This window comes from Dreissena polymorpha, chromosome 6 (assembly GCF_020536995.1).
Source record: "Dreissena polymorpha isolate Duluth1 chromosome 6, UMN_Dpol_1.0, whole genome shotgun sequence".
Classification (NCBI taxonomy): domain Eukaryota; kingdom Metazoa; phylum Mollusca; class Bivalvia; order Myida; family Dreissenidae; genus Dreissena; species Dreissena polymorpha.
In genome coordinates this window covers 75,082,028-75,099,051 of record NC_068360.1, presented here as the reverse complement: position 1 = coordinate 75,099,051, position 17,024 = coordinate 75,082,028, and the positions used below count along the sequence as shown (strand labels likewise).

Genomic DNA, 17,024 nt, shown 5'->3' with positions numbered 1-17,024 from the left:
TTTCCCACTCAGCTCGCAGTCTGTTCAGGTTTTATGCTGTTTGCTGCTCATCAGTACCTAAACCTTTAAAACTTGAATCTAGTAAGAAAAGTCTCAAATTAAATTTTAACTTTCTAAGGGACTACAAGTGTGTTAAAATAGGTATCTAAGTGGAAAAGGGTTAAGACTACATGTAGCTTGGTTAATACAGGCCCAGTTATAATTTTAGGGGATAATTAAACCTTAAATTACTGCTATCAGTGTCAATCAGTGAGAGTATTTTAAAGATAAATCTGTTGTAAGCTTCAGTAAATGGCAGAGAGGATACTGAAACATGGAAGAACCATAAATGAGCCTTGCTGTGGGAAAAATGCAGGTTTTTTTTCCACATTTTGGGAAGATAGCCCATGGCTTTGGAATTGGGAATTTTATCGGCATTTTCATGAAATTGGGAAAATAAATTCATTAGCCTTTTTTCCACACGAAAAGTCCACTGATTAGGGAAATACTAAATTTGATTTAACTCTTTATAATCATTCAAATTAAAAGAAAAAAAATCATATAATACTTTGTTAGATGTAATTGAATTGAAATTGAGATAAAATACACATAAGACTTCTTTCTAAAAAAAAAAAAAAATTATATTTTTTTTTTTTTTTTTTGGGCAATTGGGAATTTTTTGCCACATTTTGGGAAAAAAGTATACTTTTTGGGATTGGGAACATAGCCGAATTTCGGCTATAAAATCGGGCCAAAAAACCCCTGAAATGGGTTTAATGCATGTGTGTAAAATGGGTCTTAATGCATGTGTGTAAAATGTCATCCTAGGTTAGCCGGTGCTCAATCTTATTATAGAGAAAATTTCCTTACACTTGTGTTTTTCTTAAAAAAAAACAAAACATATCGGCGTAAAAAGTGTTGTTCCTGATAAGCCTGGTTGGACTGCGCAGGCTAATCTGGGACGTCACTTTACACACATTAAGTCCCCCCCCCCCCCCCCCCCCCCCCCCCGAGTAAGACTCAATAATATTTATCAAGCAGACAAGTACATGTAACACACTGTTACAGAAGTATTGTCAAATTTGCTTAAGTGAGCAAATATAATGGTTTACTACTTCTGATATTGTTATACTTGGGGTATGTTTTTATTTGTGAGTGAATTACCTGTTAATATACAGCAATGATATAAAATTTCAGCAGAGTTTTCCATTTAATTGGGCAATTATTATTTAAAATATGTAATTTGTGTAAATGTTTTTTGTTGAAATGTTAGATCTAGTGGACTTCCCAAATACAGATAACATTTATATCACACTTAATGAAAAATACTATATAAGGAAGTAAAACATGATACCAGTGATAACAGTGTCTCATTTTGCTTGATAACATTGAATATTTTTGTGTATCAAGTAGCAATATTAACACAGTGTGCTAAGGACTTGAGTATGTTTGGATAAAAATTTAATCATTCAAAATGTGTTATAAGATGTCTCATTATATAGAAGCTATGTTGTTGTCTTGTGTGTGTGTTTTTTTTATAGGACAGGGTGGTACAACATAAAGGAATGACAAGAATAACACTAAATTACGGTTGACAACAAACTGAGTTTTTTATATTTTAAACTTTACTTCATTCTATTCGAAAGTTCATGTTAACATTAAGACTTTATTTTGAAGACACTGTAATAATATTGAAACATACTGGTATACATAATAAATGTGTTTATTGGATTGGAAAAACGAGTTTGGTGCTACACTTCACTTATTTATTTAAAGAAATATGTCAAGATGCATGTTAAGTTAGTACAAAAATTGAAAGTGATGATTTAATAATTTGAATAATATTAAGTTAACATTTCAAGGAGTGAATGGGTAATCTTATGTTTGGTTGCATTAACTTACACAATAGTGTCATTGACAGTGCAGTTGTTATACCCCCATTACTTGTAAGGGGGGCTAAATAGGAGTAACTTTGTCGGTTTCTCGGTCGGTCTGTCCCAAAATTTAATCCGATCTTCACCAAACTTGGTCACAAGTTGTATCTAGATGAAGTCTAGGTCAAGTTTGAATATGGGTCATGCCAGGTCAAAAACTTGGTCACGGGGTCACTCAGTGTGTTTTAAACCGAAAGTTTGTCCGGATCATAACTATGTCATTTATCGTTAGATTCTAAAATGACGTGGTACATTTGTTCACCATCATGGGACGGTGTGTTGTGTGAAAAAAGTATGTTGATATCTCCAATGTCAAGGTCACACTTGGAGTTTAAAGGCCAAATGCTTGTCCGGGCCATAACTTTGTCATTTATGGTGAGATTTTAAAATCATGTGGAAAATTTGTCCACCATCATTGGACGGTGTGTCACGCGAAAGAATTACGTCGATATATCCAAGGTCAAGGTCACACTTGGAGTTAAAAGATCATAAATTGGCTTGTCCGGTCCATAACTATGTCATTCATTGTAAGATTTTAAAATCATTTGGCACATTTGCTCACCATCATTGGACAGTGTGTTGCGCAAAAGAATTACGCAGATATCTTCAAGGTCAAGGTCACACTTAAAGTTCAAACGTCAAAAATGGCCATTAATGAGCTTGTCCGGGCCATAAATATGCTGTTCATTGTGAGAATTTAAAATCATTTGACACATTTCTTCACCATCATTGGGACGGTGTGTCGCGCGAAAGAATAACGTCGATATCTCCAAGAACAAGGTCACACTTTGAGTTCAAAGGTAAAAAATGGACATAAATGAGCTTGTCCGGGCCATAACTATGTTGTTCATTGTGAGATTTTAAAATCATTTGGCACGTTTGTTCACCATCATTGGATGGTGTGTTGCACGAAAGAATTACGTCGATATCTCTAAGGTCAAGGTCACACTTTGAGTTCAAAGGTCAAAAATGGCCATAAATGAGCTTGTCCGGGCCATAACTATGTTGTTTATTGTGAGATTTTAAAATCATTTGGCACATTTGTTCACCATCATTGGTCAGTGTGTAGCGTGAAAGAATTACGTCGATATCTCCAAGGTCAAGGTCACACTTTTAGTTCAAAGGTCAAAAATGGCAATAAATGATCTTGTCTCTACAATAACTATGTCATTCATTTTGAGATTTTAAAATGACTCTGTACATTAGTTTTGTTCACAGTCATTGCACGGCGTGTCATGTGGAAGAATTCAAGAGTTCAAAGGTCAAAATGGCTATAAAAGATAATGGCATAATAATTCTTAAAAATTGCCATAAATTAGATTCCTTTGTTTTGTAAAGAAAACATGCAAAATAGTCTGTGTCAATGCGGCACGTGGGGGTATACGTCACGTCTGTGACAAAGCTCTAGTTTATTTAACTGTTATCAGTTAACCCATGCACAAATGAACACTCCATGAATAGTTCTTGTGTTATTCTATTACTATATTCTAGTTCATTTCATACATAGAAATGGCGCGGCAGGGGCCGACACGTATCCCCACACGCATATTTGACCCAGGGGCGCCCCAGAGTTGGTATTGGGGCCATGCAAAGTTAAGATTGATCGTATTGTCATCAGAGAAGTTCAGTAAACACTGTATTATGTGAATTGGGAATAAGACATCAAACTGGGAATGGACATCATTTTGGAGATATTCTCAAACAAAACTATTCATTTCATGATCTACATATATTTTTGTAATATATTATCTATAATTTAAGCTTAATAAGAATTTTTCCATGACTTTTTCATTGAATTTGTATCATTTAAAGTGTATTTTTAAACCGTGTCCATGCGCGGCATGGACACAGTTTCATTTCATGACGATTTTTTTTTTAATTAATAAAAAATCCAGTTTTTAAGTAAAATCAACTTAAATGATGCTATTATATATGCAAGTATATGTTTTAATTATAACTTGAAAAACTAGATAAATGCAACATATAAAACTGCATATTATGCACTTTTGATAAAACACAATTTATTCCCAAATTGATGTCTTATTCCCAATTCACATAATACAGTGTTAGTATCAATTAGAAGTGAATCGGTGTAGAAATAAAGAAGTTATAGTAAAAGGCAATTTTGGGTGGGTGTGGTCTATGTGGGCGGGGCGCCCCAGGGGTGGTAATGGGGCCATGCATAGTTGAGATTGACCATATTGTCATAAGAGAAGTTCAGTATCAATTTGAAGTGAATCGGTGTAGAAATGAAGAAATTATAGTAAAATGCAATTTGATGGGTGGGTGTGGTCTATGTGGATGTGGTCTGTGTGGGCTGGGCGTGCCAGGGTTGGTAATGGGGCCATGCATAGTTGAGATTTAATCATTAACCGTATTGTCATAAGAGAGGGTCAGTATCAATTTGAAGTGAATCGGTGTAGAAATGAAGAAATTATAGTAAAAGGCAATTTTGGGTGGGTGTGGTCTATTTGGGCGGGGCGCCCCAGGGTTGGTAATGGGGCCATGCATAGTTGAGATTGACCATATTGTCATAAGAGAGGTTCAGTATCAATTTGAAGTAAATCCGTGTAGAAATGAAGAAGTTAATGTAAAATAACATAAAAAAATGAGTGAAAATCTCTGACCTGGCCCCACTCCAACCCCCATAACTTTTGACCCAGGGGTCAGATCAAAATTCCAAATAGTGCAGGGTCGCACATATGCTCATAGCTACAATGTGCCTAAGTTTCAAGGTTCTAGTGCTAATAGTGTAGGAGGAGATAGTGGCCAGGTCAGACAGACAGACGAAGATCAATACAATATCCCTACTTTTTGTCCGAAAAACGTGGGGATAATGATGTTTATTTGCATTTGCATTTAAATGTACATTTTAAAATATTCCACTGAAATTAGTATGCTTTTCATCATAGAGAATTGAGCATTCAATACATTTCAACTTAAAACAATAAAAAGAGTTTAAAAACACATAGTTTCAGGAGTAAATAATGGATAGAGTAGAAAATAAATTGTGTTTCCTACATTTCAGGAGAAAAACAATCACAATGACCAACAGCTGCAGAGCCAGCCTTGTGCTGGTTTTGACTTTGACCTTCCATCTGGTCCCCACGGCAACAACCACATCAGTTAACCCCAGTCTGGTTACTAAGGTCATGAACTCTGACTCTACTAAAAATAGTATAACAGTTGTTGATAGCAACCATCTCCCTGGCAACGAGCTCAAACCAGGCAGCAACAATTCTTGTACATCAGATGGTGGCCAAGGCCATGAAGGTCAAGGTCACGGTGATAAAGGTCACGATAGTCATCCTGCCAAGATACATTTGGTGGATTTGAATTTCTCGCATGTAAAAGGGCCACTGCTAGTTGGATTAGTGATCATTATTGCTGGATTGAGTAAAATAGGTAAGTGCAAACTTATGTTATTTAGCTTGATTGCATTAAAAGCCTAAGGCTGGCTTATAGAAAGGCTTTCAAGCCAGTTTCTCGGGTAGAACCAGTTCTTTGTGTCTTTTGGGAGATCTAAGAAAAGCTATCACAGTGGGGATCGAACCCATGACCTCCAGGTCGCTAGGGGTCACCATTACACCAACCCGATTAAGGCCAGTTACTGTAGTATGTTGGCAGGCTATTGAGAATGGGACCAATACACTTTGAACTTTGTAATTAGGGTTATAATGTCACGTTTTTGGAAAACAATATTTCTATCTGTATGCAATAAGTCTATCCAAATAATTTAATACCATTTTGAAATTGTTTTTATACGCCCGTATAAAATACGGGACGTATTATGTGAAACCCCTTGGCGGCGGGCGGGCGGGCGGCGGGCGGGCGGGCGGCGGGCGGCGGGCGGCGGGCGGAAGGCATCACTTTGTCCGGACTCTAATTCAAATTGTATTCATCCGATCTTCACCAAACTTGGTCAGCAGTTGCATCTAGTTGATATCTAGGCCAAGTTCGAGTATGGGTCATGCCGGGTCAAAAACTAGGTCATAGGGTCAATAAGTGCATTTTCAAAGGGGCCACTTTGTCCGGACTCTATTTCAAATTGTATTCATCCGATCTTCACCAAACTTGGTCAGCAGTTGTATCTAGTTGATATCTAGGCCAAGTTCGAATATGGGTCATGCCGGGTCAAAAACTAGGTCATAGGGTCAATAAGTGCATTTTCAAAGGGGCCACTTTGTCCGGACTCTATTTCAAATTGTATTCATCCGATCTTCACCAAACTTGGTCAGCAGTTGCATCTAGTTGATATATAGGCCAAGTTCGAATATGGGTCATGCCGGGTCAAAAACTAGGTCATAGGGTCAATTAGTGCATTTTCAACGGCGCCACTTTGTCCGGACTCTAATTCAAATTGTATTCATCCGATCTTCACCAAATTTGGTCAGAAGTTGTGTCTAGATGATATGTAGGTCAAGTTCAAATATGGGTCATGCCGGGTCAAAAACTAGGTCACGAGGTTACTTAGTGCATTTCAAGCATTTAGCATGGTGTCCGCTCTCTAATTGAAGTAGTTTTCATCTGATCTTCACCTAATTTGGTCAGAAGTTGTGTCTAGATGATATGTAGGTCAAGTTCGAACATGGGTCATGCCGGGTCAAAAACGAGGTCACATAGTGCATTTCAAGCATTAAGCATGTTGTCCGCTCTTTAATTGAAGTAGTTTTCATCTGATCTTCACCAAATTTAGTCAGATGTTACATCTAAGTGATATCTAGGTCAAGTTCAAATATGGGTCATGCCGGGTCAATAACTAGGTCTTCAGGACACTTTCAAGCATTGAGCATGGTGTCCAAAACCTTCGAACGGGCGTATCTTGTGACAGTTTGGCACTCTTGTTCATTCTAATTTAGTTTGAACATATTGGTTGGCATGGGATTTTACCTTTATATATCAACCCCTGTTTCACTGGAAAAATAAATTCCACCACAGACAAACACCTTTCCAAGCATCAAAGTTCCCTCAATGAAAATAATAAAGTTCACTATTTGGATGTGTGTCTTCTGAAAATAGCTGACTGCATGTTTAATGGCCAAATCAAGCTTTAAGTATGCAATATCATGTGCATTATAAAACCAGAGGTTAACCCTTTGAGCGCTGGAACCAGATTTTGAAGGCCTTTGCAAACAGTTTGGATCCAGATGAGACGCCACAGAACGTGGCGTCTCATCAGGATCCAAACTGTTTGCTATCCTGATAGTGGTCTTAGAAAAAAAATCGAAGCAAATGCTAATTATAGAATTCAGCAGACGACAATTTTCCCAGCATGTAAAGGGTTAAGATCAGTGCTGGATAAGCTCCCTGGAGGCCCATATAGTCAGTGAAACTTTTGGAGCCCATGCACGAGGCCCCTTGTCACCCAAGTGCTCATTGTTACTAAAGCACCAGTGCCCAGTCCAGGGCTCGAAATTAACCTTTTTTTCTGCTTGCAAAACATTGCGAGCAGCTTTAATACCAACTCGCAAAATCAAAAACAGTCTCGCAAATTGTGCAGGAAACATACAAAAGTTTGGACATTAATATTAGTACTATTAAAACAAAATAAAAAGTACTTAACATACACATTTTATTTCTGCAATCATACAAAGATATCAGTTCCTTGGACCATAAGGGTATTGTTTTCAAATATAAGTGTGTCGTGTTCACTCAGAAAACAAAGTTTAAGTGTCGGTTTGGGATATTTTTAATGGGGTTTCAAATATTGAAAAAAATCAGCTATGATATTGTGTGTTGAGTGCGATGTCACCAAAATACAAATCAACGGTTAACTTTGCTTTATCTTTCGTATTTTTATTTCCGTCTGTAGGCAAAAAGAAACTTATTATGTTTGGCTTCGACGCCATGTCTTTTCAAGTTCAATGAACAAATGTGAATAGTCGACTGTTTCATGTTCTTTGTACCAATATTATCCGCGTATCTGTACTATAAGTATACGAGTCTACATAACAAGGTGCGCGCTTCCGCATACAGGTATTCAGACGTTCTATAAATTGACCAACGGTTTAGCGTTCATGACGTCGAGTGCATTTATGTTACTAGTTTTTTCCACTATTTCTTTACTCGCAAAAAAATACTAGTGGCTTAAAACTTAACTCGCAATCAGTATTTTTCACTCGCATTTTGCGAGTGTGCGAGTGTTAATTTCGAGCCCTGCAGTCAATTTCACTTGTTATCCCTCGCCATAGGCGGAGGGATATTGTTTTGGCGTTTTCCGTCTTTCAGTCTGTCCGTCTTTCTGTGCGTCCGTCCGGCACTTTTATGTCCGGAGCCATATCTTGGAAGTGCTTTGGCAGATTTCAGTGAAACTTGTTTTGAGTATATATATGGATAAGAGGATGATGCACGCCAAATGGCATTGTACACCATATGTTAATAACGGAGTCATGACTATTTGTATCTTATAAAATGTTTTTTTAGTGTCAAATTTAACACTTTTGTGTCCAGAAGTATATTGCCGGGGGATATCAATTCTACGAATTTGCTTGTTTAAATTAGCCTACCAATGCCAAGGCTGGCAAGACATTACATGTGAAAATATTTCTTCACGGTATTATGTGGCCCCTAAAAGTCGCAGGGCCCATAAGCAGTTGCCTTCTCTGCCTAATGTGTAGTCCAGGACTGGATAAGATGAGCACTTGCTATCTGACAAAACAATGACTTTGTATGGCAGTTCTGAAGCCTAAGCAGCTCCTAAGCAGCTCTAATCATGTTAATGATTTCAGATTTGTAAATGATCTCAGATTTGCTCAAAATATGGATATAAACGGATGCCTCACACATTACAAAATATACAAAAAATTGAAAATGTACAGCGCCGAGAAGTCCCTGGGTCAAACATAACTTTCTCATATGACAGTGTCACCTCCATGCAACAGGAACTTGGTTGGCAGACCCTACAAGAAAGACGAAATAACAATACATTAATAATGTTTTTCAAAATTGTTCAAGGTTTAGTGGCTGTGCTCCTACCATCATATATCGAGCGACCCACCAGATTCACTCGTCACATGCATCCCCTCTCCTACAGACAGATCCATACTACTACAAATTAGTATAAGTTTTCATTTTTTCCAAGCGCTATTGTGATGTGGAACAACCTCCCTGCCACTACAGTTTTACATCCTGATCTTGAAGGGTTTAAGCAGTCCCTGCCTTCCCCCTCTGCCCCTTGAACTCTGGGAAACATGTTTTTATCAGTGTTTAACCTTAAATCACTTCACCTTTTAATAAATCTAACATACTTTTAAAATTCTCACTTGTTCGCTTTTAACACTTTTACCTGCACTGACTGCGCACCTGTCGATAATACCCGAAAGGGGAGTTAGACAGTATATATAGATAAATAGATAGATATCCAGATATCTGTTTGTGATATCCAGATTCCATTTGTATAATTAGTTATAATGATTTTATAATCGCAATAACATGGCTTCTAATGAATTGTTACAAATCAAGTGAATTAAATCCACAAGAAAATGTCTGGTAAAGAACTAGCGTTTTTGCAACCTTACAATATGCCACATTAACTTTGGTGATGGATACTTTATCAGCATATATATGCATATATTTAACACAATGATTACTGCAATATATTGACTATCCTGCAGATGTCGCGGCTGTTGAAACTGTAATGTGATGTAATATCTTTACGATGAATTTTACTAAAATATACTGCAGATATATATTATTAATGAATCGCTGGTTTGAGATGCCAAAATACTGTACTGGGGGATTATGCCCAGGGGGATTTTTGTACAAACATGATGAATATATTTGATTGCTTGCTTGAAACATTATTAATTTACATTGGTAGCTGGTAGCTGGGTACAATCTAATCTGTGTAATAGAATGTGACATATTGTTTACTTTCCAAACCTGTCAAAAGCACAATCTGTTGTTAATCAGTTAATTTAATATCAATCAAGCATGTTTATGACATATTCAGACATGCAAGCAGAGGCTGATAGCCTGTTTGGTTCATTTAATCAATAAACATGAACAACAGGGCATTCACAGCGAATTTCATGTTTCTTCTGTTTAATATATTCTCATATTGAATTACTATCTGACAACTGACCCAGTACCCAGATATCTGGATATTCAAATTATCATGTACATTCATAGTTTAAAACATTGGAAAGAACAAAATTTGGTTAAATACCAGAGCTCCAGATAACTTTTCTGAGTATTTGGGTAAATACCCACTACTTTTGAGTTCAATTGGGTATTTTCATTTTCAATTGGGTACAAAAAAGTCGGTACCCACTACTTTAATTGACAATTGGGTATTTCTGTATAAAATTGGCTATTTTCATGGTCTTAAATTCTCAAATGCTTAGGCCAAAAAAAAAGTCCGTTTCGGGTCTCTCGACCGTGTCTCCCGAATTGGCGCCGACCCTTTTTTTCCAAGGAGACCCCAAACAGACCTATTTTTTAGCTCACCTGAGCACAAAGTGCTCATGGTGAGCTTTTGTGATCGCCCTTTGTCCGTCGTGCGTCTTCCGTTTGGCGGTGTCAACATTTGCCTTGTTAACTCTCTAGAGGCCACATTTATTGTCCAATCTTCATGAAATTTGGTCAGAAGATTAATTTCAATGATATCTTGGATGAGTTTGAAAATGGTAACGTTTGCTTGAAAAACATGGCTGCCAAGGGGCGGGGCATTTTTTTCTAATCTGGCTATATATGGCTGTAGTAAAATCTTGTTAACACTCTAGAGGCCTTATTTATTGTCTGATCTTCATGAAACTTGGTCAGAAGATTCATCCAAAAAATATCTTGGATGACTTTGAAAATGATACCGGTTGGTTGAAAAACATGGCCGCCAGGGGGCGGGGCATTTTTCCTTATATGGCTATAGTAAAACCTTGTTAACACTCTAGAGGCCACATTTATTGTCCGATCTTCATGAAACTTGGTAAGAAGATTTGTCCCAATAATATCTTGTGATCTCAGGTGAGCGACTTTGGGCCTTTTATGCCCTCTTGTTTATTGGCCTTACCTGAATGAGCTGGTTGAAGTTGCACTCTTATATTGATTAGTTTCAGAGATCTTGTGTAATTATGGAGAGGTATCCATAATATGCAGTCTTGATTTTAAAAAAGTTTGATGATCTTTTCCACCAGTTTTCTTACAATGTAAGCACTGTCAACGCTTGCCTCCGACACAGTATCGTCAAGAATTAGTTTCACTTAATTTTCAGTTTCTAATGTTTGTGTTGCTCGCAGTTAAGTAATTTAAAATTGAGTTTTTTTGTGCCTGGGATACGGTGTTTCCCTTTTTACAGCCACGCAGTTTTGACATTTTCACAACAATAACACGTAGTTACATAGACGCTTTCTTCCGTACATATTAGTATGCTGAAGGTTATACTGAAAGCTCTTGGACAAAGAGGAAAGAAACCGGGTATTTTGGTCCCGGGTATTTCCGGGACATATTTATTATTTACTCCTTACGCAGAGGAAAAATATGATATGCGTAATCGGCAATTTTACATTGGGTATTTACGCAAATACGCACCTTATCTGTAGCTCTGGTTAAATACTTGTGGCAAGTGTAAGTGGAAACTCTCGAAAACACAAGTGAAGTAAAAAATAACTTATTGAATGATTTAAACACAAACTAAAGTCAGTTTATTTTTAGAAAATATACTTTTACTTTTGCCTGATATTCAGACAATAATTTGTACATGTTGCGTTGCCTTTAATTTAAATTTTAATCACTTTTGCTTTTAACAAATTAAGTCATGATTAAACTGAATTCTTGGATATTGCCCTTAAAGTCCCTGCAATTTTCCTTTTTTAACAAACAAGGTATGAAGACACAGGCCACTTGCCTAATAGTGACAATTTTTTTATAAAAAAAACAAAAACATATGACCAAGATGTAGTTAGTTTTGATGATGTACATCATTGCGAAGGACCACGTGCCTTGATTAATTAAAATTACTCTTGTTGCACTGAAAAAGTGTTGTTTTCAAGAAATAACTTTAAAATCTTATTGCACCTCAATTCAAAACCTGGCTAGTTGTGAATAGAACACATACCATTGATACATGGTACAAACAAATTGTCTTAATTTCCCTAAGAGGCATAACTTAATATCTTGTGTACAGAATCTATTTCCATAAAATGCCAAATGGATATCATTTAACTGATAATTTTTGTATTAGAAACAGAATCATGTCCAAAGAAATTGATTTTCTGTGGATTCCATTAAGCAGGTAGACATCATGTCGATGAAATCAATAAATGTAATACAATGTTTCACACAATTGTGTCGGGTACTGTGAAGAACTGATCAATCTTCCTCTTGAATTATTTCCGTAAAATATACTTCTCTGTCTCAGGTGGGAGCTAAATAATTCACAATAAATATCCTGCAGTGTCGAATATAATATTTGCCCTTTAGTAGTCCCATAGAATGTTACATTTAATTAAAGACCTTTATTACTAAATTCATTTTTTAAAGGCTTCATTTCAAACTCTTAGATACTGATGTGCAGCAAACAGCATACAACCTGAACAGGATGTGAGTTACTCGCAGGCTGTTCTGGTTTTATGCTGTTCGCACATAGCCATTTTGACTTTCCTTCTAAGTGGGAAAGATCCATTTTTACTTTGCTTTAAAGTGGGAAAGGGTTAAAGGGTCACTGAATGGCAAAATGAAAATTTCCGCAATTTTCATTTATTGGAAAACATTGGTTTTCTGAATAAACATTGACTCAAATTATAATTTTAGATTAAACTAAGCATGATGTGCTCCAGGTGAGGTATTGTGACGGTATAATGTTTGTTGATGCACATGTTGTGTAGTCAACCTTTAAGCTTTTTATAAGCACAACTCAAGAGACCACATTTTTAGCTCGGCTGTTTTCGGAGAGATATTGTCATAGCCAGCTCGTCGTGTCCGTGGTCGTGTCTGCCGTCCACGTCGTGCTAAAACCTTAAGGTTTTGAACATTGGCTCTAAAATCAAAGTGCTTCAACCTACAATTTTGAAACTTCATATGTAGCTGCACTTTGATGAGTTCTACATGCCACACCCATTTTTGGCTCACTAGGTCAGAGGTCAAGGTCACCGTGACCTCTAAAATAAATAAATAAATAAATAAATGAATGAATAAAAAAATTGACAAGCTTTCATCTATTTAAAACTGCAACCGCAGCAAGCGTGGCATGTGGCACCCGTTATGCGGTGCTCTTGTTTTATCCAATTGTGGTAATTTTTGTTCGAAATGTTCATTATTTGGGATCTTTATTTCTTGGATTGGTCTACCCACAATATCAACCAAAATAAATGTTCCACATATAAGAATGATTTTGCAGTTTACAGACTTAGCAAGAGAACTTCTTAAAATAATTTCTTAGACAAGTTTACTTTAAGGGCTCTCCCGGGCGGTTGCCATCCCCTTTCAGTGCAATATTCAGAGAAGGTAATCACGCGACAAACAAGATTGCGATATCCATGCCAATACACTATTTCCGCACTTTTATACTATTTATTACTTATATAAATTGTGAAAATGCTGCTCATGCACTTTCCAGCCATATGGGCAAGAAAGTGATTTAAGCTTTTATAAATTCGCGCAATATCTCACATGTGCAACTTTGCCAAATTTCTTACGGGGTTACAAAATTACAGCTTTTACTAAGAAAATTCCATTGATTACCCCCTGTGAATATTTGAAGAGTTAAAAATAGAGCCTTATTATGTAACCATTTTGTTTCAGGTTTTCATCATGCAGACATTCTGTCCTCAAAAGTCCCAGAGTCCTGGTATGTTAACAGCCCATGAAACCTCAAAATAAACAAATTTTTCGTACAATATTTCGAAAAATAAAGTTATCACGTACAAAGTCAACATTCCTTATAGCAATAGCAAAAGGTTCAACACTAAATGTGGACTTGTAATATAGATTTAACAAGATACAACAATTAATGCTTTTGTTTGTTTTTTGCGAGACAATATATTCAACACATGTTTATGTACTTATTCTGACTACTATAATATAAGTTAGTATACATGTGTTGTATGAATAGATATATATCGTTGCGGGTAATTAAAATTGAATATATTGTGCCACAAAAAATTAAAGAAGAGCATTTTGTATCTCATTAAATCTATGTTACCATACCACATCTACCATTGAAATTTTGGCTATTGCTACAAGGAACACTGATTTGTTATAGGTTAACAATTTTTTAAAAATATTTTGGGAAATATTCATTGATTTTTAGTATTTATGTTACTTAAGCTGTGCATTGTTTGTTCTGGTTTTATGCTGGTTGCAAAAGCCATTTTCACTTCGCTTCTTATAGGGGAATGGGTTAAAGGAGTTGATTGGCTGCGCAATATAAATGTTCTGTCTGCTGAGATTAGTACATCACAGGTCATTGACTGTAATAAGTGATACAAAAGTAAAGATATTAGTATATTCTATTCTTCAGCGTTTTTATATTGCAATTAAAACTTCCACGCTTTCAATGCAGATAAAGTAACATTGGTCGTATCACCATAAATGTTGCGGGCTTTTCTAGAAGAAAAAAAGATGAACATTATCAACACATGCAATTAAATTTGTGTTATAACCTTTTTTTAACAGTAGGCATTCCGATTTTTCAAATTTTATACAATTTTAAAAATTTTAATGGAATATTTTACATATGGATGTATTATATAATTATAAATTTACCAAGGAATGAAAGTCGATCCTGTGAAGAAAATGACCAATTGTAAAATCTGCAAATATTGGCTGTAGTAATAAATAGGCACTATTGCACATTTAAAAAATAGAAAAAATAAGATATCTAGGATTATTCATGATTCCACAGTGCTTTATTTTCTGATTGATATCTTTAATGTCTGGGAGCAGGTTATTATTCTCCCTCCACTTGACAATGTGTTTCCTACATAAGCCATACTTGTTATTCATAGCCTTCAGGGATAGCTTGGGTTTTGTTTAGAATTGCATGATACTCTTCCGTATAGATAATTGACTATTCAATTTCTTGGCTTTAACAGCATCCCCACATGCATTGTATGTTCCTACATTAAGTGTAATTTATTGTTCAAAGCCTGTTAGACAATAAAAAAACAAACAAGAAAATGAGGAATTTGTAATGTGCATAACATGTTGTGTAGCAATAAACTTTTGAGAGAATGTGGTAATACAATGTAGGTTATTCAATATTCAGTACAAAAATTTTGTGCAAATATACATATTCCAACACTTTTTGAGGAGTTCAATTTTTTTTTCAATTGATAAAATTTATTGTCAAAACTATTTATTTCTGCTTGATTTTGTTGCAATCTAGTTGCAATAAGAAAATGAATTTGTTTTGTTTTCTGTTGCAATACCTATGCATTTCATATTTGAAAATACTTACTTTTTCATATAGGAACTAATTACGCTGTATGAAATCTGTTTCGTCTACTTTCAGCATTCTCATTATATTGGGTGTCGCGTTTGGAACCATTGTGTAGTGAGTATTTCACAGTTATTATTCCCATTAAATACAGAAACAGAAATGCACCTGATATAATTCCACTGGCAGGCAAAACATGACAAATTGATTGCATATTTATAATGCACTTTTTGCTTACTACAATTTCTTTTGATCTGTTAATTATTTTGTTTGACAAAATGAATGTTTTATTTTGCAGTTTTGCAGACTACGACACTGATTTTTTTGAGCCAGATACATTCTTCCTCTATTTGTTACCTCCGTGAGTATTTTTATTTTATTTTTTTATCGCAGCTGTTTCAAACCTTGAGTACTGCCTTGTTGTAAGTTATCTTACAGGCTCTGAACCATGAAAATGTCCTGTTATATAAATAGCTTAACATGAGTATCGAAACCTTGAGAATTTTATTTTGTATCATTATCTCATAAGTCTCTTAATCTTCAGAATTGCCCATTCTATTGTTGGCTCAACAGTCTCTGAATCTTGAGAATTTCCTGTTGTATCTTTAGCTCATTGACAAGAGTCTCTGAATCTTGAGAATTTCCTGTTGTATCTTTAGCTCAACAGTGTCTGAATATTGAGAATTTCCTGTTGTATCTTTAACTAAGAGTGTCTGAATCTTGAGATTTTATTGTTGTATCTTTAGCTCATCAGTCTCTGAATATTGAGAATTTCCCGTTGTATCTTTAGCTCAACAATCTCTGAATCTTGAGAATTTCCTATTGTATCTTTAGCTAAGAGTGTCTGAATCTTGAGAATTTCCTGTTGTATCTTTAGCTCAACAGTCTCTGAATCTTGAGAATTTCCTGTTGTATCTTTAGCTCATTGACAAGAGTCTCTGAATCTTGAGAATTTCCTGTTGTATCTTTAGCTCAACAGTCTCTGAATCTTGAGAATTTCCTGTTGTATCTTTAGCTCAACAGTCTCTGAATCTTGAGAATTTCCTGTTGTATCTTTAGCTCAACAGTCTCTGAATCTTGAGAATTTCCTGTTGTATCTTTAGCTCAACAGTCTCTGAATATTGAGAATTTCCTGTTGTATCTTTAGCTCAACAGTCTCTGAATCTTGAGAATTTCCTGTTGTATCTTTAGCTCAACAGTCTCTGAATCTTGAGAATTTCCTGTTGTATCTTTAGCTCAACAGTCTCTGAATCTTGAGAATTTCTTGTTGTATCTTTAGCTCAACAGTCTCTGAATCTTGAGAATTTCCTGTTGTATCTTTAGCTCATTGACAAGAGTCTCTGAATCTTGAGAATTTCCTGTTGTATCTTTAGCTCATTGACAAGAGTCTCTGAATCTTGAGAATTTCCTGCTGTATCTTTAGCTCAACAGTCTCTGAATCTTGAGAATTTCTTGTTGTATCTTTAGCTCAACAGTCTCTGAATCTTGAGAATTTCCTGTTGTATCTTTAGCTCAACAGTCTCTGAATCTTGAGAATTTCCTGTTGTATCTTTAGCTCATTGACAAGAGTCTCTGAATCTTGAGAATTTCCTGTTGTATCTTTAGCTCAACAGTCTCTGAATCTTGAGAATTTCCTGTTGTATCTTTGGCTCAACAGTCTCTGAATATTGAGAATTTCCTGTTGTATCTTTAGCTCAACAGTCTCTGAATCTTGAGAATTTCCTGTTGTATCTTTAGCT

General features: G+C 35.8%; 1 protein-coding gene across 5 annotated transcripts in view; it reads left to right on the top strand.

The window, feature by feature from the left end:
* The window catches only part of LOC127834131 (sodium/hydrogen exchanger 1-like), a 76,699-nt gene that overhangs the window by 2,413 nt on the left and 57,262 nt on the right, over positions 1-17,024 (top strand). For 4 of the 5 annotated variants that reach the window (XM_052359760.1, XM_052359761.1, XM_052359763.1 and 1 more), the window contains exons 2-5: positions 4,942-5,318; positions 13,650-13,695; positions 15,361-15,402; positions 15,584-15,646. In XM_052359760.1, the coding sequence (XP_052215720.1) occupies positions 4,942-5,318; positions 13,650-13,695; positions 15,361-15,402; positions 15,584-15,646 (528 nt within the window). Of the gene's footprint in view, positions 1-1,254; positions 1,423-4,941; positions 5,319-13,649; positions 13,696-15,360; positions 15,403-15,583; positions 15,647-17,024 lie in introns of those variants that run through there. The other variant, XM_052359762.1, reaches the window with a different exon arrangement.